Source organism: Neopsephotus bourkii, unplaced genomic scaffold (assembly GCF_033783945.1).
Source record: "Neopsephotus bourkii isolate Nb327-2 ecotype Australia unplaced genomic scaffold, CSIRO-AGI_Nbou_v1 NB_196, whole genome shotgun sequence".
Classification (NCBI taxonomy): domain Eukaryota; kingdom Metazoa; phylum Chordata; class Aves; order Psittaciformes; family Psittacidae; genus Neopsephotus; species Neopsephotus bourkii.
The window spans coordinates 9719994-9744217 of NW_026900709.1; the positions used below are offsets into that span (position 1 = coordinate 9719994).

Below are 24224 nucleotides of genomic sequence, written 5' to 3' on the forward strand. Positions count from 1 at the left end.
TGTATAAAAATCATGAGTAACGTCCTGAGGTATGTAAGCAGAAGATTAACATTCATATCTTGTCCTCTCCAGATAAACCTGGGCCACCAGCTGCATTTGATGTATCAGAAATCACAAATGAATCCTGTCTTCTGACATGGAATCCTCCCCGAGATGATGGGGGTTCTAAAATTACCAACTATGTCCTTGAGAAAAGAGCTACAGACAGTGAAATATGGCACAAGTTGTCATCAACTGTAAAGGATACAAATTTCAGAGCTACCAATTTAACTCCTCATAAAGAATATGTGTTCCGAGTCAGTGCCGAGAACATGTATGGTATTGGGGAGCCAGTAGAGTGTAGCCCCATCATTGCAAAATATTCATTTGGTTAGTTGATTAAATTGTTAAATTTTTTTCTTTTTTTTTTGTGTGGGGGGGGCGGTGTGGGGTGTGAGGACCAGAAGAAAGCATATATTGATGACTTTGGGTTTTGTTTTTTATTAATTTGCACAGATCCACCAGGCCCTCCAACAGGTCTCAAGCCTACAGAGGTCACTAAAGATTCAGTCACCCTAACATGGAATGAACCAGATGAAGATGGTGGTAGCCCCATAACTGGCTACTGGGTTGAAAGATATGATCCTGAGCAGGATAAATGGATAAAATGCAATAAAATGCCAGTGAAAGATACAACATTCAAGTAAGACTATAGTCAGTTTAGTCTGAAATAGGTCACAGAGACATAAAAATGTAACAGAAGCCTTTTAAACAAGTTTTATGTTGCCCTTGATCTTTTTTCCTTGCTTCCATGAGTTCAGAACAAACTAACACAGAATCATAGAATGGTTCAGGTTGGAAAGGCTGGTAAGATCATCTAGCTCCAGTCCCCTGCCATGGGCAAGGATGCCTCACCCTAGACCATGTCGTCCAAAGCTTTGTCCAGCCTGACCTTGGACACTGCCAGGGCTGGAGCATTTACCACTTCTTTGGGCAACCTGTTCCAGTGCCTCACCCCCCCCCCCCCAGTAAAGAAGTTCTTCCTGCTATGTAACCTGAACTTCACCTGTTTCAGTTCAAACCCATTACCCCTTGTCCTATCACTACAGTCCTTGATTAAGAGTCCCTCTGGGGCATCCTTTGTAGGGTCTCCATGCAGCCTTCACTTCTCCAGGCTGAACAGCCCCAATTTTGTCAGCCTGTCTTCATACGGGAGGTGCTTCAGCCCCCTGATTATCCTCGTGGCCCTCTTCTGGATTTCATCAGCTCCATGTCCTTCTTTTGTTAAGGACACCAGAACTGCACACAATACTCCAAGTGGAGTCTCACAAGAGCATCTGGTGACATACTTGTTTTGATAATTAATTTTTAACAATGTCTTTACAGAAGAGTAAATAATCTGTCTCTTTTTTAATGTATGCTTTATAACTTCTGTCCAACATGATAATTAGCAAACATACCTGTCTCAAGTATCAATTTGCCAAAACCCTGGGATTTCTTTTCTCCTGATACTTGTATTAACTAACAACCATGGAAAATGCAAAAATGAAGATGGCTCTCAAACCACTGGTTTCTGTGTCATGGCGCACAATTTTACTGTTGGCGATATACATATTTTGAATGTTCACGATTTCATAAAATAACATTAGCAGTAATTTGGGTGTAATGGAGTACCTCAGGAGTCGGTGCTGGGACCAGTGCTGTTTAATATTTTCATCAATGACCCGGACTAAGTGTGCCCTCAGCAAGTTTGCTGATGATACTAAACTGGGAGGAGTGGCTGACACACCAGAAGGCTGTGTTGCCATTCAGCGAGACCTGAACAGACTGGAGAGGTTGGGCGGGGAGAAACTTGATGAAATTCAACAAGGGCAAGTGTAGAGTCTTGCATCTGGGGAAGAACAACCCCATGTATCAGTACAGGTTGGGGGTTGACCTGCTGGAAAGTAGTGAAGGGGAAAGGGACCTGGGGGTCCTGGTGGATAGGAGGATGACCATGAGCCAGCAATGTGCTTCTGTGGCCAAGAAGGCCAATGGCATCCTAGGGTGTATTAGAAAGGGTGTGGTTAGTAGGTCAAGAGATGTTCTCCTCCCCCTCTACTCTGCCTTGGTGAGGCCGCATCTGGAATATTGTGTCCAGTTCTGGGCGCCTCAGTTCAAGGACAGGGAATTGCTTGAAAGAGTCCAGCGCAGAGCCACAAAGACGATTAAGGGAGTGGAACATCTCCCTTATGAGGAGAGGCTGAGAGAGCTGGGTCTCTTTAGCTTGGAGGATACTGAGGGGTGACCTCATCAATGTTTACAAATATGTAAAGGGTAAGTGTCAGGATGATGGAGCTAGGTTTTTTTCAGTGATGTCCAGTGACAGGACAAGGAGAAACGGGTGTAAACTGGAGCATAGGAGGTTCCATATGGACATTAGGAAAAACTTCTTTACTGTGAGAGTGACAGAGCACTGGAACAGGTTGCCCAGGGGGGTTGTGGAGTCTCCTACATTGGAGATATTCAAAGCTCACCTGGACAAGTTCCTGTGTGATGTACTCTAGGTTACCCTTGCAGGGGGGTTGGACTAGATGATCTTTTGAGGTCCCTTCCAACCCTTGGGATTCTGTGATTTTCAGATTTTCCCCGTAAACTGTAGTATAAAGAGTAGAGAGAATAATGTCTTAGGCACAAGTTAATGTGTAGATTTGGTTTAATCAAACTTAATTTTTATTTCCAGAGTTAAAGGTCTTACGAATAAGAAGAAATATAAGTTCCGTGTCTTGGCAGAGAATCTTGCAGGACCTGGAAAACCAAGCAAGGAAACAGAGCCAATCTTAGTGAAAGACCCAATTGGTATAATGAATGCATTTTTTACGATTTAGTTTAACAAAAACAAAAAAAAAAATCATTTCTGTCATGTAATTAATATTGGACTTCTGTCTAGATCCACCATGGCCTCCCGGAAAGCCAACTGTGAAAGATGTTGGCAAGACATCATTATCCCTTAGCTGGACAAAACCAGAACATGATGGAGGGGCAAAGATTGAATCTTATGTCATTGAACTATTAAAGACTGGAACAGATGAGTGGGTGAGAGTGGCTGAAGGAGTTCCCACAACTGAGCACTTCCTTAAAGGGCTTATGGAGAAACAAGAATATTCATTCCGTGTAAGAGCTGTGAATAAGGCTGGCGAGAGTGAGCCCAGTGAACCCAGTGACCCTGTGCTGTGCAAGGAGAGGCTCTGTAAGTATCGTTTCAGAACATGCTGCTGCTCCAAATACACTATAAAAGAGCCATGTCTGCTTGTCTCTGTAGATACCAAGTGAATTCCTGGAAGGCTTATGAAATATTAAAATCTGTTCTGCTTCACCTAAAAAAATACTACGTTTTAATAGTATGTATTCCCTGTCTTACAAGACCTTTGATGGTAAATACTATAACCTGTTTTATTTTCTTATTATATTTTACAGATCCTCCTTCACCACCTCGGTGGCTTGAGGTTATTAATATTACTAAAAACACAGCAGATCTTAAATGGACAGTACCAGAGAAGGATGGAGGTTCCCCAATTACCAACTACATTGTTGAAAAGAGAGATGTAAGGCGTAAAGGCTGGCAGACAGTTGATACAACAGTGAAAGATACCAAGTACACAGTGAGCCCACTGACTGAAGGCTCCTTGTATGTGTTCCGTGTGGCTGCTGAAAATGCCATTGGACAGAGTGACTATTGTGAAATAGAAGATTCAGTGCTTGCTAAAGATACTTTCAGTAAGTTTGAGATTTGTTTACCAAGTGATCTGAAGAAAGAGCTCACGTGTAATGGATTCTTATTCTAATATGTACATTTTTTTCCTTAGCAACTCCTGGGCCTCCATATGCTCTTACAATAGTTGAAGTGACAAAAGGTCATGTAGATTTAAAATGGGAACCACCTAAGAATGACGGTGGCAGACCAATTCAAAGGTAAGTTTTAAGTTTGTGCAGTGTTTCCTATAGATTAAGATATTTTAATGAATCAATATGTTTCTTTCAAAATGTTTAAATTTTAAATGGACATTTTTAATATGGAAAAGAGATGGATGAATGTAAAAGAGAAGCCATGTGGTCAAAGTAATTAAGGGTTTGATTTTAAAATGTGAAAATTATGTAAGTATAAATAACCTAATGTGAATGAACAATGAATGTTTGCCAACATCCTCAAAACATCTAATCAGATTAAATTGAACTATATATAAAATATAAAAAAAAATGAATGAAACTGTCTTCAGTTCCTCCAGAGCTGTAGCCACTTAAATCTGTCTACCAAGTAATATAGTTACATTTTCCTTCTGCCTTAATTTCTTATTCAACCTTTATACACTGGGCTAAGATGAAGCTTCATCACTTTTCTGTTCATTCTCCTCTTTATCACACTTTTCAAGCATTTAGACTGTTGAAAACAGTCCAAAACAAGACTGGTTTACTCCTTTGGGTTGCTTCTAGCTTACTGTTTTTCTTTGGTTTCTAAACTGTCTGTCCTCTGAAATTCACCTTAAATAGGGCTTAAGGGGCTGAATTGTGAAGTAAAGCCCACTGTGACTCTCTCAACTTTTTTTTCCATTGTCTAAACTATTCTAATCTCTATTTATCTCTTTTATTGAGCAAGAACTCTGAAGTGTTCATATTGCAAGTGCCTCATAGTATTCTCCCCCATTTATTCAGATATGTTATTGAAAAGAAAGAAAAACTAGCCACTCGCTGGGTAAAAGCTGGCAAGACGGCTGGTCCAGACTGCAATTTCAGAGTAACGGATGTCATCGAAGGTACAGATGTACAGTTCCAGGTTCGTGCAGAAAATGAAGCTGGTTGTGGTCACCCCAGTGAACCAACTGACCTCATTCATATTGAAGATCCAACAAGTAAGTAATAGTGTAATATGCAGTGTATTATAGAAGCAAAGTACTGTGTTGAATAGATATTATGGAATAAAAATTACACAATTCTTTTCTGTATCTGCAGGTCCTCCTTCACCTCCTCAGGATTTACATGTTACAGATGCAGGACGAAAGCATATTTGCATTGCATGGAAACCACCTGAGAAGAATGGTGGAAGCCCTATTATTGGTTATAATGTTGAAATGTGCGAAGCAGGAACAGAAAAATGGATGCGGATCAATTCTCGTCCAATAAAAGATCTAAAATGTAAAGTGGAGGAAGGTGTTGTTCCAGACAAAGAGTATGTGCTGAGAGTCAGAGCAGTCAATGCTGTTGGAGCTAGTGAGCCATCAGACATCTCAGAAAAAGTTGTTGCCAAGGACCCAGACTGTAAGAAAAGATTGTTTTTGTTTTTTTGTTGTGTTTTTTTTTTTTTGTCAGATCTGCATAACTGAAAAAGTAAGGAGTTTGGCAACTTTTTAGTAATATTATACTTACTTTTACAGGTAATCCCACCATTGATCTACAAACTCGTGACATTGTTGTTGTGAAAGGACAGAAATTAAGTATTCCCGTACCCTTCAGAGCTGTTCCATCGCCAACTATCACGTGGCACAAAGATGGCAAAGAGTTGAAAGCTGGTGACAGAACAACAATGAAGAGTGATTACACCTCTGCATTGCTTGAAGTCATAGACAGTGTTCATGCTGATGCTGGTGTTTATACCATCACATTGGAAAACAAGCTGGCATCAACGACTGGTTCAGTCAATGTCAAAGTCATAGGTAACTAGGCTTCTTATCCTCACTTGTGCCCTGCAGGTGACAGAAAAAAGGACTAGAAAAACCTTTTTCTGCCATGTGGAGAAGTCACTTCAACTCAGACACACATAGATTGCCGTAAAGGCATTAATCTTACAAAATCCCACAAAGAGACCCCAAGACTTTACACCAAATTGGTCTAACTATTCAGTGGCTGCTTAAAGCCAAATTATTATGAATAGTCATCTTACACATATGAAAATGCCTATAAGAATTCTGAATATTTTTCACCCCTAGGAGCATAAATTTATATATATAGATATATAGTGTGTAGCAAACATTTGTGGGTTTGGTCTTCTTTCTGCAAAACAAAGAAATGTAATGCACTTTCATTATTTGTAGGAATACAGTTTCCCATCTATTTAGTTTTATTATTTTTGTTTGAAACAGGTCCACCTGGACAGTGTAAAGACATTAAGGCAAGCGAAGTAACTAAGAATTCTTGCAAAATATCCTGGGAACCTCCAGACTTTGATGGTGGCACTCCTATTCTGCATTATGTTCTGGAGCGCAGAGAAGCTGGTCGTAGAACATATATCCCAGTCATGTCTGGTGAAAATAAGCTTTCATGGCAAGTCAAAGATCTTATCCCAAACAGTGAATATTATTTCCGTGTTAAAGCTGTCAATAAGATTGGAGGAGGTGAATATCTTGAACTAAGAAATCCAATCATTGCAGAAGACCCAAAACGTAAGATTTTTTTTTTTTACTACTAATCACCAAATTGAATTTTAACTAAAATCTTTAAACTTTCTTTTCTCATATAATCCCTCTTTTGCTACTCTTCCACAGAGCCTCCAGATCCTCCTGTTGACCTTGAAGTTCATAATCCAACATCAAAATCAGTAACACTTACATGGAAACCACCCCTGTTTGATGGTGGAAGCAAGATTATGGGCTACATAATAGAAAAGCTCGCTAAGGGCAAGGAGAGATGGGAGAGGTGCAATGACTATCTGGTACCTCTGTTAACTTATCCAGTGAAAGGTCTTGAGGAAGGAAAGGAATATCAGTTTCGTGTTCGTGCTGAGAATGCTGCTGGCATTAGTGAGCCTTCTCGGATTACTCCTTTTGTGAAAGCTGTGGATCCTATTGGTATGAATTGCTCATTTGATTGTTTGTAGTAGTTGCCATACATCCTCAAATATATTGGAATATTCTACTCTCCGTTTATTATTCTGTGTTATTACAGAGGCTCCAAAGGTCTTCCTAGCAGCAAACCTACAGTCTGGCCTTGAGGTGAAAAGAGGTGATGAGATCATACTTGAGGCACATATTTCAGGGTCACCTTATCCATCTATCACTTGGCTGAGGAATGATGAAGTTGTCACACCAGAGGAAATCAAAAAGAGAGTGCCAACATATACAAGGAAGAAGAAGGATGAAGCTGAAGAAGAGAAACCTTTCCAGCTTTCACTGCCAGAACGTATGAGTATTGACAACCATAAAGAAGGAGAGTCTATACTATCAATTCGTGACTCCATCAGAGCTGACCATGGCACATTTACAATTAAAGTGGAAAATGATCACGGTGTTGCAAAAGCCTCATGTGAAGTCAATGTTTTAGGTATATTGTGAATGTCCTTAAAAACACTAAGTTGTTCAGAGTATTGGGTAAGAATTGCACAAGATGATTACTCATAATTTTTATTGCTTTACCAACAGATACACCCGGGCCTCCAATCAACTTTGTATTTGAAGATGTCAGGAAAGATTCTGTCATTTGCAAGTGGGAGCCTCCCCTTGATGATGGTGGAAGTGAAATCCTAAACTATGTACTGGAAAAGAAAGACAATACCAAAGCTGAAATGGGCTGGGTCACTGTCAGTTCAACACTCAGGCATTGCAAATTCCATGTAACAAAACTGATTGAAGGAAAAGAATATCTCTTCCGTGTATTTGCTGAAAATAGAGTTGGATCAGGGCCACCATGTGTTTCAAAACCAATGACAGCAAAAGATCCTTTCTGTAAGTTTTAATTTTGAAATACAACCTTTTCAGAAAACCAGTGTAAAACTACACAGACTCTTAGAATACTCAGCTTCATCTATGTGAAAGTTTCCCACAAGAAGTTTGAGCAATATAATTATTATTTATTGCATATTTTAAACCATTGAAATAAAGGGAAATATTGAAAACAATCTAATTTCAATGGTAAGGAAATAAGAATGGCAATCACTGTCTTAAAACCCTGACGTTTGAATAGAGACATTTTCTATGTTCAGTAAACTAATATTCTTATGAAAAGAGAGAACCATTGATCACTGATTGCAGTTAGAAATCAAAGTTCCTCAGAAAGAGAGTAGAAGAACTATGAATTACTTAAAATTAGTAATTTCTCATATCTTAGTTCTCTCTTGGCTTTGAGTAAGCTCTGAGAAAGACAAGAATGATGACGAAATTACAATTCTTTTTTTTCAGCTCCACCAGATCCACCTAATAAGCCTGATGTGGAGGATGTTACCAGCAACAGTATGTTAGTTAAATGGAATGAACCAAAAGACAATGGCAGCCCAATCATAGGATATTGGATTGAAAAACGTGAAATTAATAGTACTCATTGGGCTCGGGTCAACAGGAGCCTTGTGAATGCTCTGGAAATAAAAGTTGACGGACTATTGGAAGGTTTAACCTACATCTTTAGAGTATGTGCTGAAAATGCAGCTGGTCCTGGGAAATTTAGTCCCCCATCAGATCCAAAAACTGCACAGGACCCAATAAGTAAGTAGCTTATCAGAAGCTAATAGCAGACAGGAGACAGAGCAGGATCCACCTTAAACCTTTAACCTTGATTTGCACCTATTTATTTATAGTGCCACCTGGTCCACCGGTTCCAAAGGTTGCTGATACAAGCTCAACTTCTATTGAATTAGAATGGGAGCCTCCTGCATATAATGGTGGTGGAGATATCACTGGTTACCATGTATATAAACAACTGGTGGGAGTAAACGAGTGGTCACGTTGCACAGAGAAGCCCATTAAGGTCCGACAGTATACTGTTAAAGAAGTCAGAGAAGGTGCAGACTATAAACTTCGTGTTACTGCACTTAATGCAGCTGGTGAAGGACCACCTGGTGAAACTGAACCCACAACAGTTGCAGAACCTAAAGGTATTGCAATTGTATTAGTTTCAAGAAATATCCAACTGCTTAAAAAGTCTTTTTGAATCTCTACTTTGAATTAATGAACTGTTTCTCTCTTTTCTGCAGAGCCTCCCACAGTTGAGCTGGATGTTTCTGTCAAAGCAGGTATTCAGGTCATGGCTGGGCAAACTATTAAAATTCCTGCTACTGTGACAGGACGTCCTACTCCCACCATTGTATGGGCTCTGGAAGAGGGTGAATTAGACAAAGATCGAGTTGTTATTGAAAATGTCGGCACAAAATCTGAATTAACCATTAAGAATGCATTAAGAAAAGACCATGGAAGATACGTAATTACTGCTACCAATAGCAGTGGCTCCAAATCTGCAGGAACCAGAGTAGAAGTATTTGGTAAGAAAAAAAATTGATCAACTGAGCATTTCTTCTGGTGAGAAAACCTTTGGGCTTTATCCTACTTGTTTGATTTTGTTTTTCAGATGTTCCTGGGCCAGTCCTTGACCTAAAGCCAGTGGTCACAAACAGAAAGATGTGTTTGCTGAACTGGTCTGATCCTGAAGACGATGGTGGCAGTGATATCACAGGCTTTATTGTTGAGCGGAAGGATGCCAAAATGCATACATGGAGACTAGCTGTAGACACAGAGAGATCTAAATGTGATATAACAGGTTTAGTTGAGGGGCAAGAATATAAATTCCGTGTCAGTGCCAAGAATAAGTTTGGTACTGGTCCACCTGTTGAAATAGGACCTATTCTCGCAGTTGATCCATTAGGTAAGATGACTAATTTTATGGGGGGTTTTAAACAATTTTTAATTGTAGGTTAATAAACCAGTATTATTTTGTGGATTCTGCAATTAACAAAAGTTTCTTGAGAAGTTGAGACCCATAGTTCCTGGAAGGAAAGTAGGGTGATGTGTTTCAGCAAGGAAGGGGACTACCAGCACAATCCTGAAGTGATGAATGCAGCATCTCAGAGGCATACCAGTTGTTGATGCCAGTAATTCCCAAACTCCAAAGCCAGAAGGAACTCTGCATATTTATTAGTGAAAACCCAGGACATGTATTTACAAGAGCATCCTTATAATACAAGATTTGATGCCTATTTTTCTCTCACTTGTGTAAATCCTTGCTGAAATTTGTTTCTGCATCTGTGAAAGAGGGCTATTGACATTCACTTTGATTTCTTTGGATGCAAATTGTCTGGCATGCAATTTTTTTCTTGTCTTGGGAGACCAGTGTTTGTAACTGGACCTGAAGAAGTGGTGACTTCAGAACCTTTTAGATCTGCAAGCAGTTACCTTACTGAGCTCATACATACCAGTAGGTATGCACTTGCCTTGTCAAACCAGTGCCTTCTGGAAAATTCAGCATTGGCATAACTGGAATCCCCATGCCCACAGGCAGGGCAGTGACAGCACCGGTGTGAAGATGTGCAAAGATATCTGTGTTGTCTATCTAGAAGTCTAATTGCTCTCTGGACCTACTTAGGCATATTTCCCAGTGTTTTCATTACAACTTGCTATTTGTGAACAGTGACAGAAGAAAATAACAGCTCTTCACTGTTCACAGCCTGCTGCTCTGCAGTTTGATGCTCAACTGAATTTACCCGGCAGAGTGGTCAGAGACAGCTGCCAGGCTGAAGCACTGAGATCAGCTGCAATGGCTGCAGAATCATGAGAACAGCTGACAAAATAAACCAGCCCCATAATAATATTACTCCTGGGGAGATTCTGACTGGCCACAAGATGAAAAATTTTCACCATGAGAACAACCAGACACTGCAATAATCTCCCCGGAAAGTGGGAGATGGCCCAGCATTGGATTTGGCTGGACAGGGTGCTCGGACATCTAGCCTAGGTCATGCTTGGCCTAGAAAGGTTGGACCAGATGATCTCTGAGGTCCCTTCCAACCTGCTACCCAATGATTCCTTTCTATCTAGAAAGTGTATTTACTTTTCTACTGGTTGAAGCATCTGCCTTAGATTAGTGACTTCAGTCAGATCCCTGAGTCAGTTCTGTGAAACTACTATGGTTCTTTATGTAACAACATACTGATATCTACTGAGACATTATTTGTTACTTTTTTATCCACATACATGAGAAACTTTATCCTTAACCATACTCACATACTTTGCATACAAAAGCTATGGCTTTAAAAAGCCAGATATACTGTATTTGTATGATTATAAATTCTCTGATTTTTAGATTTTTTTTCATTATGATTTTCCATGTTAATAGGTCCTCCAACAGCACCTGAGAGGTTTATGTACACAGAGAGGACAAAGTCAAGCATTACGCTTGATTGGAAACCTCCACGTAGTGATGGTGGCAGTCCAGTCTTAGGATATATTGTTGAGAAGAGGAGACATGATTCTAAAGACTATGAAAGAGTTAATGCAAGGCTCTGTCCAACAACATCTCTTCTTGTTGATAAACTTGATGAACTTCATATGTATGAATTCCGTGTCAAAGCTGTCAATGCTATTGGAGAAAGTGAACCATCATTGCCTCTCAATGTAGTTATACAAGATGATGAAGGTATATCTGCTTTAAAGAAATCCACACAAATATCTCCAGAGCACTGCAAGGCAATTTCTCTGTTTTATCTCGATCTTTAATCTGCCATTTTTCTTCTTGTTTTCAGTACCTCCAACTGTTACATTACGCTTGGCTGTGAGAGGAGATACTATCAAAGTGAAGGCAGGAGAACCAGTTAATATTCCTGCTGATGTGACAGGTCTGCCAATGCCAAAGATTGAATGGGACAAGAATGAAGTTTTAATTGACCAAACATCCGATGCACTTAAGATAACCAAGGAAGAAGTATCTAGAAGTGAGGCAAAAACTGAACTTATCCTGCCTGCAGCAGTGAGGGCTGATAAAGGCACTTACACTGTGAGAGCGTCCAATCGTCTTGGCACTGCATTTCGCAATGTGCATGTTGAAGTGTATGGTAAGGATGCAACATTTTTTAAAAAATGACAGCTTAATAGAATTCTTTTGCCTTTTTCTTAATGTGATTCTATGCTCTGTTGCTTTCATACAGATCGTCCTTCTCCACCAAGAAATCTTGCTGTTTCTGATATTAAAGCAGAATCATGCTATTTAACATGGGATGCACCTCTTGATAATGGTGGTAGTGAAATTACTCATTACATTATTGAGAAACGTGATGCTAGTAGGAAGAAAGCTGAGTGGGAAGAAGTCTCCAAAAGTGTTGTTGACAGAAGATTTGGGGTAATTTATAAAATATCTTTATTACATACTTTAGTATGCATAAAAAATAACAATAATGCACATCTAACGAAAACTGATATTTGCAGATACCTGCTCATGCTCCATTTAGACTCCAGAATCATTGGATGAATGTTGTCCATCTATGTCTGGTGTTTTCCTTATGTGAGAAAAAAAAAAAAAAGTTCTCTTTTGCTACTTAATCTCAGATTAATTTAGAAGACATCTTCCTCTCCATTTTTCAGCATTATTCATAACTTTACCAACTGCAAAACCAAAACACTTTTAAAGTTTGGTCTCATGCATGTGAAATAACAATATATCTAGGGTGTTATATACAGCTGTGTAGTACATAAGCATAGGTGTGTCACTAAGAGTCCAAGACATAATTTAAAGCAAAAACTGCTGTGTAACATCAAATTTATTTGAGTTTATTCTGAAAGTAGCCAAGTATTGATTTAAATCTTACTTTCAGGTATGGAATCTTGCAACAAATGAAAAATACCAATTTAGAGTCCGGGCTGTAAACAAATACGGAATAAGTGATGAATGCCTCTCAGAAAAAGTTGTTATTAAGGATCCCTATGGCCTTCCTGGACCCCCTGGCAAGCCAAAAATTTTAGATCGCACCAGATCATCAATGCTGGTGACTTGGGAGCCTCCTTTGAATGATGGTGGCAGCCCAATAACTGGCTATTGGTTGGAGAAAAGAGAGGTGGGAGGTGTCTACTGGTCACGTGTTAACAGGGCTCCAGTAACAAAGCCATCAGTAAAAGGTCTACAGTACAACGTGCTTCGTTTGGCTGAAGGTGTTGAATACCAGTTTAGAGTTATGGCTGAAAATCTTGCTGGAATTGGTCCTCCCAGTGAACCATCAGATCCTGCTTTAGCAGCAGATCCCATATGTAAGTATATAATTTGTGTGACTGTTTTAAAAGATTATATCACACCAGAACCAAAATGTGCTGCTATAATTTAAATTGAATTTAATACAATTAATCCAATGCTTTGTTTTCATTAAGCCAAAAAGAATATATTGACTCAAAAAGTAGTTTTCTGATTTGCTGTTAGACAGCGTTTTGAAAATAATTAGCTTTAATTTTTTTTACCTCTTTTAAGAACCTTAAATTGTGATTACACCAGTGCAAACACTACCAAATGAACCTGAGTTCAGAATCAGATTTTTATATTATTGTTTTTCTTTATTCTTGAAGAGTTCAATTTTTATGCCTTGTAACCTTAAGTATCTCTTAATAATGTACTATATGTAATTAGCATGCATATTCTGTGATTATATACTATGCATGGCAAAAGAAAGTGAAAATACTTGCATTCTTCTAGAAAATATTCAGAAAAAATGTATGCAGACACTAACTCTCAGGTAATATTTACTTGCTCTTGTTTTACAAGTTGTTCCTGGTCCACCATCTTGCCCAGAGGTCAAAGATAAAACCAAATCATCTGTAGCTCTTGCATGGAAGCCTCCACAAAAGGATGGTGGCAGTCCTATAAAAGGATATATAGTTGAAATGCAAGATGAAGGTAGTTCTGACTGGAAGAAGGTGAATGAAGGAGACAAACTCTTTCCTACTTGTGAATGTGTTATTCCCAACTTGAAAGAGCTCAGAAAATATCGATTTAGGGTGAAAGCTGTAAATGCTGCTGGAGAATCAGAACCAAGTCCTGCAACTTCAGAAATACCTGTCCAAGATATTCTAGGTATGTGTTCTGGGAATTAATTTAGGTATTTGCACCTAAATGCCACCTACTAGTGTGAATGTCAAAGCAGGTTACCAACCAAGCTAAAGTCAAAACAGAGCAATTATGCAAAAATGTAACAAAAGATTGACAAGCATTTTTGAAAGTGTCATGATGACCATTACCAGGGCAGGATCCATTAGAAAACTGATGAGCACCTCTGTCATATTGAGGAAATAATGTGTATTTTATGAAGAAATGACTACAACACATTTTTCTGTTAATCCATTTCCCAGATTCCTTTTCACACACCCAACCTTTCTTCCTTAGTCCTGCATGCTGCATGTTTATGTGGGGTTTTAGATGAGTGCTGACAGAAACTTACTTTCAGTACCTCTTAAAATTTATATATTTAAACATTTTTGCAGAGGAACCAGAAATCTTCCTTGATATTGGAGCACAGGATTTTCTCTCTTGTCGTGCTGGCACAACAATTAAAATCCCAGCTGTTATCAAGGGTCGTCCAGTTCCAAAAACGTTTTGGGAGTTTGAAGGAAAAGCAAAGACAGCAGCAAAGGTTAGTAAAAGAAAAAAAGCTTCTTTCTACATGTGTTTCTAGACATTTAAACCTATCACCTTTCATATTTACATCATTTTGTTTTGTTTACAGGAGGGTGGTCATAATATACCTGAAGAAGCTCAGGTAAAGCAAATATTTTTTGTATTATTGTTGCATTTTATAATATAGTGTTGCATTTTTTGAACAGAAGTATTTAAAGTAGATCTATTACTTCTCTTTCTATAATGCACAGGTGGAAGCAACTGAAACACGTTCAGCGATTATCATCCCTGAGTGCAACAGAAGTCATTCTGGACGATACAGTATTACGGCAAAGAACAAAGCAGGACAAAAAACTGTGCATGTCAGAGTCAATGTGCTTGGTATGTCTTACAGACATTGAAGTATTTGATACTAGATTTTAGTCTTTATTTTTCTATGTACTTACATAAAATTGTTGTGCTTTTGTCTTAACAGATGTCCCAGGTCCACCAAAAGACCTAAAAGTAAGTGATATCACAAGAGGTAGTTGTAAACTTTCATGGAAGATGCCAGATGATGATGGTGGGGATAGAATCAGAGGCTATGTTATAGAGAAAAGAACTATTGATGGGAAGGCCTGGACTAAAGTCAATGCAAACTGTGGAAGCACTTCCTTTGTTGTACCTGATCTCATATCTGGCCAAGAGTATTTCTTCCGGGTGCGTGCAGAAAACCGTTTTGGTGTTGGCCCTCCTGCAGAAACCATTCAACGGACCACAGCCAGGGATCCAATCCGTGAGTAAAATCAAAGTCAAACAAATTCTTTAAAGTCAGATGGCACTGTATGGTGGATTTATTCACGTTTTTGTTTTGTTTGTGAAGATCCTCCTGATCCACCTATTAAACTAAAGATTGGCCTTGTAACCAAGAACACAGTGAGTTTGACATGGAAACCACCAAAGAATGATGGTGGGGCTCCTGTTACACATTATAATGTTGAATGTCTCCGCTGGGATCGTACGGGAGAAGTGAAGGAGACTTGGAAGCAATGCAACAGACGTGACGTGGAAGAAACAAAATTTACTGTTGAGGATCTTGTCGAAGGTGGAGAATATGAATTCAGAGTCAAAGCTGTAAATATAGCAGGTCCTAGTAGGCCTTCAGCCACTGTTGGCCCACTTGTTGTCAAAGACCAGACTTGTAAGTACTAACTGATACCAACAGATACAAATTCCATTTTAAAATTAAAAAGTATTTTTGTATCTTAATTTTTTCAATATTTTCTGTAGGCCCACCATCTGTTGAACTCAAAGAATTCATGGAAGTTGAAGAAGGAACAGATGTCAACATTGTAGCCAAGATAAAGGGTGTACCCTTCCCCACATTAACATGGCTAAAAGCTTCTCCAAAGAAACCAGATGACAAAACACCAGTGACATATGATCAACATGTCAACAAGATTGTTGGTGAAGATAGCTGCACTTTATTAATTCAACAGTCTCGCAGGAATGATACAGGCTTATATACTATAACAGCTGTAAATAATCTGGGAACTGCTTCAAAGGAGATGAGACTAAACGTTCTGGGTAGGTATCAAGAACTCATATGCATTGCATCAATTTATACCATTCATGTGTTACTTAATTTTAATAGCATTTTAATTAATTCTTCTTTATAAATTGTGTCTTTTAGGCCGTCCTGGACCTCCAGTGGGACCTATTAAATTTGAATCAATTTTGGCTGATAAAATGACAATATCATGGCTTCCTCCATTAGATGATGGTGGTTCTAAGATTACAAACTATGTTATAGAGAAAAAAGAAGCAAATAGGAAGACATGGGTACCTGTTACTAATGAGCCTAAGGAATGCTTATTCACTGTTCCCAAGTTGATGGAAGGCCATGAATATGTGTTCCGCATTATGGCACAAAACAAATATGGTATTGGAGAACCTTTGGATAGTGAACCAGAAACAGCACGAAACCTTTTCAGTAAGTACAAATACACTTCCAAATTATGTCAGTTGTTTTAGTATGCTGGTATGTGTACAGCATCTGTTAAAAACCACCACTACTGTCTTCATGTAAATAGGTTTCCTAGACTAGCTTGAAGAGTTTTAGCATCAGTAGTTAGTTCTTAAAGGCACATGGAGTGCTTAAAACCACTTTTTTCCCTCAGTGTTATATATTAAAATGCAATCTAAAGCTTTTTTAAGGTTTTAATGTATGAAAAAGGATTTATCTGATAAGATTCAGGTCATTCTGTTTTGTTTGAGACATTTTTGACATGATAGATCAGGAAAGGTCAATTATCTGACTTCAATTTTGAAAGATAAATTAGGCAGAATAGCTCTGATGTAGGAAAAATACTAGGCTTTCACTAGCAAATCATTCTTAAAACATCCAAGGTTAGGCTGGGCAGTGAAATTAGATAGATCCAGTAAGGCAAAATAAACAAGGTTTTTACAGTTGTAATTTGAAGGGAAGATATTTTACGTTTCACAGAAGTATATGTACCTGAACAGGAAGGTGAGAGGGCCAGTGTCTCATGCAGATAGGTAACTACCTAATGCAACTGTGACCATGTGAGTGCATAGCTCTTCTTTGCATTCTAGCTATCTCTATGTTTCTTTAGTGTTTTTTTACAAGCTGTATGTCATTTTTTTCACCCAGCTGTTCCTGGACCTTGTGACAAGCCAACAGTTAGCAGTATAACACGTGACTCAATGACTGTAAACTGGGAAGAACCAGAACACGATGGTGGCTCTCCTATTACTGGTTACTGGTTGGAACGCAAAGAGACTAGTGGAAAGAGATGGACCAGGGTTAATCGTGATCCTATCAAACCTATGACACTAGGAGTTTCATACAAAGTTACAGGTCTTATTGAAGGCTCAGAATATCAGTTCCGTGTTTCAGCTATCAATGCAGCTGGTGTTGGTCCACCAAGCATGCCATCTGATCCAGCAGTTGCTAGAGATCCTATTGGTAAGTATACTAGATTCCTATTTTTGAATGTGAAAATATTCAGATAAGAGCATAGAACATATTGTTATGCTGTAATGATGATGTATGATGATATTTTTCAGCCCCGCCTGGCCCTCCTATTCCAAAAGTTACTGATTGGACAAAGTCTTCTGTGGATTTGGAATGGTCTCCACCACTAAAGGATGGTGGTTCCAGGGTCACAGGCTACATTGTGGAGTATAAAGAGGAAGGAAAGGAAGAATGGGAACGGGTAAGTAGAAGAATGTTGTGGTATCTGCATTTATTTTCTCTGTGTGCCTATCAAAATAAACCTCTCAAAAATGTATTTTTACATATTTTCACTATGCAAGTTATTTTTTAAAATTTCATATTTTTGCACCATAATTATCTTCATTTGTTTAAAAATCAGTAATTCCCCCTCCACAACATCAAGTTCATTTTGCAGTTTCCCAAATTGCAAAAAAAAAAAAAAAAAAAATTACATTTCTGTGTAAAGATGTGAGAACATATGTAGGTAATCGTGGTAGAAGAACAGAAGACAAGACTAAGTGAGAACTGACACAAAAGTAAGTCTCACTGGTATCAGACTGTACCAAATCATTTGCAATTACTATGTCCCTATATTTTCAGAGAATGTAGAATCATATAATGGTTGGGTTAGAAGGGACCTTAAAGATCATCTAGTGACAACTCCCCTACCAGGAACTGTTGTGGTTTTTTTTTAATAGTTCATTACTGAAATATTTTTTCAATAATGTACTACAGATTTTTTTTTATTTTTTTAATAATCATGGAATCACAGAATGATCTGTGTTAGAAGAGACATTAAAGATTATCTAGTTCCAATCCCCCTGCCACAGACAGAGACATCTTCCACTAGACCAGGTAGCTCAAAACCCCAACTTGGCCTTAAACACAACCAGTTTTACCAGCTTCTCTGGGCAACCTGTTCCAGTGCCTTACCACCCTCATAATAAAGAATTTTTTCTTAATGTCTAATCTAAATCTACCCTCTTTCAGTTTAAAGGCATTATCCCTTGTCCTGTCTCTACATGACCTTGTAAAATGTCCCTCTTCAGATTTCTTGTAGGAATCCTTTAGGTATTGTATGGCTGTTTTAAGGTCTCCTTGGAGCCTTCTCTTCTCCAGGCTAAACAAGCCCAACTTTCAGCCTGCCTTCATAGGAGAGGTGCTCCAGCCCTCTGATCATCTTCATTGTCCTCCTCTGAACTTGTTTGAGAAGGTCCGCATCCCCTTGTGTTGGGGGCCCCAGAGCTGAACATGGTACTGCAGGTGGGGGTCTCACCAGAGCAGAGTAAAGGGGGAGAATCCTCTCCCTTGACCTGCTGGCCATACTCCTTTTCATGCAGCCCAGCCTACAGTTGGCTTTCTGGGCTGCCAAACACACGCTGCTGGCTCATACAGACCTCATCAGTCAACACCCCCAAATCCTCCTGAGGGTTGCTTTCAATCTATCCTCCACCCACCCTGCAGTTGTGCTTGGAGTTGCTCCAACCCAGGTATAGGACCTTGCACTTGGCCTTGTTGAACTTAATGAGGTTTATGCTGGTCCACCTCTCAAGCCCACCTGAGCTTGGAGGATGTGATCCTTGAATATTGTGCAGCTTTCCTGGGCTTCTCTTCCCTCCAGGGTTTTATCCCATGGAAGTCCACCAAGCAGAACCCTAAAGAGGCCAAAGTCCATTCTCCTGAAGTTCATCTTACTGTGCACCCTCCTTGCCACCCTAAGAATCTCAGACTGTATGGTCACTGCATCCAAGGCTGCCCTTCAGCTTCACATTCCCCACCAGCCCCTCCAGAAAAACCCCCCTCCTTTTTGATTTTTCTGCATTACTTAAAATTTAACTGATTCGTAACTTAGCTATTTTTGTATTTCCATAAACATTTGGGTGCATCTTAAGTAATACCTAAATTTGCTGCACTATTTCCAGGTAAACAGGCTTCATATTGGGTTTAAAAGGATCAAAGCTTTTTTTGATTTTTTTTCCACTGCCATCTACATAAGTTTATTTGTCCAAAATACATGTAATTATTCTGAATCCATGGACTATTAAAAGTGTTATAACATCATTGTCTGTTAGAATTATTAGGAAGGTGGATCTTCAAATTAGCTTGCATGCCTATGTCCTGCATTTCTGTACACAGATTCTGAAGAACTGTATGTGAGCTAGATCCACATATGCTTAAGACTGTCTTGTGCTTGTAAATCTGAAACAACTTCTGGTCTAAAATTCACTTCAAACATCACAAAGAAATTGATGATACCTTGATGTTAGCTGATGGTATAATATTTTTTTCCAGGTAAAAGATAAAGAAATTAGAGGAACAAAGTTCGTTGTGGCAGGATTAAAAGAAGGATGTTTTTACAAATTTAGAGTTAGAGCAGTGAATGCTGCTGGCATTGGAGAGCCTGGAGAAGTTACAGACATTATCGAAATGAAGGACAGAATTGGTATTTATCATTTACATTTACATTTTCAGTACCTCTAAGCGAAAGTGGGGGAAAAAAAATCATAAAATTTTTTTTTGTTCACCTCCCACAGTGGCTCCTGATATTAATTTGGATGCAAGTGTCAGGGACAGAATTGTTGTTCATGCTGGAGGAGTAATTCGAATCATAGCGTATGTCTCTGGAAAACCAACTCCAACAGTGACTTGGAGTAGGGATGACCAAGCTTTACCAGAAGAAGCCAAAATTGAAGAGACAGCTATTAGTTCTTCTTTGGTTATCAAGAACTGCAAGAGGAGCCATCAGGGTCTATACACTTTACTTGCTAAAAATGCCGGTGGTGAGCGGAAGAAGACTATTATTGTTGATGTACTAGGTAAATAGCAACTTCATCCTTATGAACAAGTAAAATTTCATGACGTTCAGCACCTGTGCTTAAATACTTCTTTGCTTTCAGATGTGCCAGGCCCAGTTGGAATGCCATTCCTTACTGAGAACCTGACCAATGACTCTTGCAAATTGACATGGTTTACTCCAGAAGATGATGGTGGTTCTCCTATTACCAACTATATAATTGAAAAACGTGAATCTGACCATAGAGCTTGGACTCCAGTAAGCTACACAGTTACAAGACAAAATGCTACTGTTCAGGGACTCATTGAAGGGAAAGCTTACTTTTTCCGAATTGCAGCTGAGAATATAATTGGCATGGGTCCATTCACAGAGACTACCAAAGAAATTGTTATTAGATCTCCTATAAGTAAGTATATTTTCAGATTTGGATTACTGTCATATGAAATGAATATGCAGAAAAATGTATTTACTGTATTTTCCTGTTGTCCACAGCTGTTCCTGACCGTCCAGAAGACCTGGAAGTAAAAGCAGTTACCAAGAACTCTGTTACATTAACTTGGAATCCTCCAAAATACGATGGAGGCTCAGAAATCACCATGTATGTTCTAGAGAGCCGTCTCATTGGAAAAGAGAAATTCCACAAAGTTACAAAGGAGAAAATGCTTGATAGGAAATACACTGTAGAAGGCTTGAAAGAAGGTGACACCTATGAGTATCGTGTGAGTGCTTGCAATATTGTGGGGCAAGGCAAACCATCATTTTGCACAAAACCAATCACCTGCAAGGATGAAATTGGTATGTATCATTGTCACATTTCTTTTTAAAACAGTGATTAGATTTACTGATTCCTTACTTTTTCTTACTTAGATTGCTGACATCTGTGGTCATTGTGTCTTTAATATCATCTTTCAGCTCCTCCATCACTTGACCTTGACTTCAGAGACAAGCTTATTGTTAGGGTTGGTGAAGCTTTCAGCCTGACTGGACGTTATTCAGGCAAGCCCACACCAAAGGTTACTTGGCTAAAGGATGATATTGTTGTAAAAGAAGATGACCGTACAAAGATCAAGACAACTCCAACAACTCTTTGCCTGGGGATAGTAAAGTCTGTCCGTGAAGACTCAGGCAAATATTGTGTTACTGTGGAAAACAGCACAGGATCAAGAAAAGGATTTTGTCAAGTTAATGTTGTCGGTAGGTTTTACTGAACAACGGTATTGTCTGTGATTTGTAGTAGTGATTAGAATTCATTGAACTATATAAAATGTGAATATTAAAATGTGTTTTTATTGCAATAATATTATTTACTACATTCTCATTTATACTGAAATACTATTTATTAATTTAGAGTACATAGTTAACTCTGGATTAAGTTATTCAGCATGAACAGTTTAATGTCTTTACAAGCATTTAGAGAATGTCAACACTGTAGAAAATGTGAATCACCAAATACTTTATAAGCATTAAGGAATTAAGTCCAGTAATTCAAACACATATTAAAGAGGAATAGTTTTGAGGTGTTGATTCCTTATTAAAACTGTGATGCCATGTTTATACTTCCATAGTATATTTACTGTATCAACACTGTTTAATCTATGTATTATGTGAAGTTCATATATAGCATGGTTATGCTTTATTTTTTTCTTAAACAGATCGCCCATCACCTCCAGTAGGCCCAGTTATATTCGATGAAGTTCATAAAGATCACATGATAGTTTCCTGGAAACCTCCCTTAGATGATGGAGGCAGTGAAATTACAAATTACATTATTGAGAAGAAGGATACACACAGAGACTTGTGGATGCCAGTTACATCAGCCACAGTAAAGACCACATGCAAAATTCCGAAGCTGCTTGAAGGAAGAGAATATCAAATTCGAATTTATGCTGAAAATCTTTATGGCATAAGTGATCCTCTCATCTCTGATGAGATGAAAGCCAAGGACCGTTTCCGTATGTTATTCATTTGCAATCTTACTTTGATACTTTAATCTTTACTCTTTTTTTAGAGCTCATAAACTATTTTTGTCCTTTTTTTTTTTTTTTTCTCCAGGTGTTCCTGATGCACCTGAGCAACCAATCATTAAGGATGTTACCAAAGACTCTGCAGTAGTGGTTTGGAATAAACCATATGATGGAGGCAAGCCAATAACAAACTATATTGTAGAAAAGAAGGAAACAATGGCTCCAAGATGGGTCAGAGTTACCAAAGACCCAATTTTCCCTGGTACTCAGTTCAAAGTACCTGACCTCCTTGAAGGCTGTCAGTATGAATTCCGTGTTTCAGCAGAAAATGAAATTGGTGTTGGTGATCCTAGTCCACCATCAAAACCAATTTTTGCTAGAGATCCAATCGGTAAAGTATTACACATAATTTCTCATTGAAATTTTAATGCACTCTTCAGCTAGAAAATAATTTTATTTATTTTCCTTATTTTTTTTTCTTTTTTGTAACAGCAAAACCAAGTCCACCCATAAATCCGGAAGCAGTAGATAAAACTAAAAATTCAGTTGATTTATCTTGGCAACCACCTCGTCATGATGGTAATGGCAAGATAATTGGCTACCTTGTTGAATATCAGAAGGTTGGAGATGAAGAATGGAAAAAGGCTAATCTTACAGCAGATTCTTGTCCTGAAACAAAATACAAAGTCACTGGCCTTACTGAGGGTTTGACCTATAAATTCAGGGTCAAGGCAGTCAATGCAGCAGGTGAATCTGAACCAGCCTATGTTCCTGATCCAGTAGAAGTAAAGGACAGACTTGGTGAGTTTAATAAATTCAGATAAGTTTACCTAAGAAGAGATTTTTTCTTCATTTTCTAAAACCACATCATTTTGATTCCAGAACCTCCTGAGCTGATACTTGATGCTAACATGGCCCGAGAACAGCATGTAAAAGCTGGAGATACCCTGAGACTTAGTGCTGTTATTAAAGGTGTTCCATTCCCAAAAGTCACATGGAAGAAAGAAGATCATGAGGTCTCACCCAAAGCTGATATTGAGGTTACAGGAGTTGGCAGTAAGCTTGAAATTCGTAACACTGTCCATGAAGATGGTGGAATTTACTCCTTGACAGTTGAAAATCCAGCTGGTTCAAAGACTGTTTCAGTAAAAGTTGTGGTCTTAGGTAATCTTTTTGATATTCCTTTTATAATGCATGTTTTCATTCTATAATTAGGCATGAAGAAATAAATTGATTTCTGGAAAATATCAATAAACTGAGTTATAAAAATACACAGTAGAAAAAGGACTAAAAATTGCATGATCTATATTAATTTATCTTGACATTTACTAAGTTTTGTAAAAAAATATTTTGATTATCAAATAAATAATGAGTTCGATTTTTGTCAATATTAGATAAGCCTGGTCCACCCAGAAATCTGCAAGTCAGTGAAGTTAGAAGCGATTCTTGCTATCTCACATGGATGGAACCAGAAGATGATGGTGGCTCTGTCATTACCAACTATGTGGTGGAAAGAAAAGATGTAGCTTCTGCACAGTGGGTAGCCATCTCATCATCCTCCAAGAAACGTAGTCACTTGGCTAAATATCTGATGGAAGGCACTCAGTATGTCTTCCGAGTTGCAGCTGAGAATCAGTATGGTAGAGGTCCATATGTGGAAACGCTCAAGCCTATTAAAGCTATAGATCCACTGCGTAAGTGTTCTTCAGTTATATGATTCGTTTTGTTCATATTGTTCTTGGTAATTTTTGAGATTATCTTGTTGGTACTAATGTGAATGTAGCACACTGCTACCATAGATTAGCCATCGTAGTAACCATTTCTTCTTTTGCCATTTAAAAGATCCTCCAGGGCCACCAAAGAATCTGCATCATGTAGATGTTGACAAGACTGAAGTTTCCCTTGTTTGGAATAAACCAGATCGTGATGGTGGTGCTGAGATAACTGGATATTTGGTGGAATATCAAGAAGATGGTGCAGATGAGTGGACAAAGTTCCAGACAGTCCCTATGCTAGACTGTGTTGTTACAGGCCTACAAAAAGGAAAAATATACAAATTCCGTGTGAAAGCTCAGAATATTGTTGGTCTTAGCCTTCCAGATACAACTATACCAATAGAGTGTCAAGAAAAACTGGGTAATTTTTAGTTTTGCATGTTGTTTCACTGATT

General features: G+C 38.6%; 1 protein-coding gene across 1 annotated transcript in view; it reads left to right on the forward strand.

Annotated features, from left to right (window-relative positions):
• TTN (titin) overlaps window positions 1-24224 on the forward strand; it is a 256966-nt gene that overhangs the window by 171327 nt on the left and 61415 nt on the right. Inside the window, exons 176-217 of the mRNA XM_061379384.1 lie at window positions 73-369; window positions 496-682; window positions 2702-2817; window positions 2909-3208; window positions 3436-3735; window positions 3825-3930; window positions 4669-4865; window positions 4966-5271; window positions 5388-5666; window positions 6093-6392; window positions 6495-6797; window positions 6895-7269; window positions 7368-7670; window positions 8124-8423; window positions 8516-8812; window positions 8912-9196; window positions 9283-9576; window positions 11044-11343; window positions 11450-11758; window positions 11852-12042; window positions 12515-12944; window positions 13450-13758; window positions 14166-14314; window positions 14408-14440; window positions 14550-14679; window positions 14774-15073; window positions 15161-15478; window positions 15568-15864; window positions 15971-16270; window positions 16952-17266; window positions 17368-17516; window positions 19589-19739; window positions 19831-20112; window positions 20194-20496; window positions 20583-20885; window positions 21003-21284; window positions 21743-22042; window positions 22143-22445; window positions 22547-22855; window positions 22937-23218; window positions 23449-23748; window positions 23897-24190. Coding sequence (XP_061235368.1) covers window positions 73-369; window positions 496-682; window positions 2702-2817; window positions 2909-3208; window positions 3436-3735; window positions 3825-3930; window positions 4669-4865; window positions 4966-5271; window positions 5388-5666; window positions 6093-6392; window positions 6495-6797; window positions 6895-7269; window positions 7368-7670; window positions 8124-8423; window positions 8516-8812; window positions 8912-9196; window positions 9283-9576; window positions 11044-11343; window positions 11450-11758; window positions 11852-12042; window positions 12515-12944; window positions 13450-13758; window positions 14166-14314; window positions 14408-14440; window positions 14550-14679; window positions 14774-15073; window positions 15161-15478; window positions 15568-15864; window positions 15971-16270; window positions 16952-17266; window positions 17368-17516; window positions 19589-19739; window positions 19831-20112; window positions 20194-20496; window positions 20583-20885; window positions 21003-21284; window positions 21743-22042; window positions 22143-22445; window positions 22547-22855; window positions 22937-23218; window positions 23449-23748; window positions 23897-24190 — 11184 coding nt within the window. The remainder of the gene's footprint in view (window positions 1-72; window positions 370-495; window positions 683-2701; window positions 2818-2908; window positions 3209-3435; window positions 3736-3824; window positions 3931-4668; window positions 4866-4965; window positions 5272-5387; window positions 5667-6092; window positions 6393-6494; window positions 6798-6894; window positions 7270-7367; window positions 7671-8123; window positions 8424-8515; window positions 8813-8911; window positions 9197-9282; window positions 9577-11043; window positions 11344-11449; window positions 11759-11851; window positions 12043-12514; window positions 12945-13449; window positions 13759-14165; window positions 14315-14407; window positions 14441-14549; window positions 14680-14773; window positions 15074-15160; window positions 15479-15567; window positions 15865-15970; window positions 16271-16951; window positions 17267-17367; window positions 17517-19588; window positions 19740-19830; window positions 20113-20193; window positions 20497-20582; window positions 20886-21002; window positions 21285-21742; window positions 22043-22142; window positions 22446-22546; window positions 22856-22936; window positions 23219-23448; window positions 23749-23896; window positions 24191-24224) is intronic.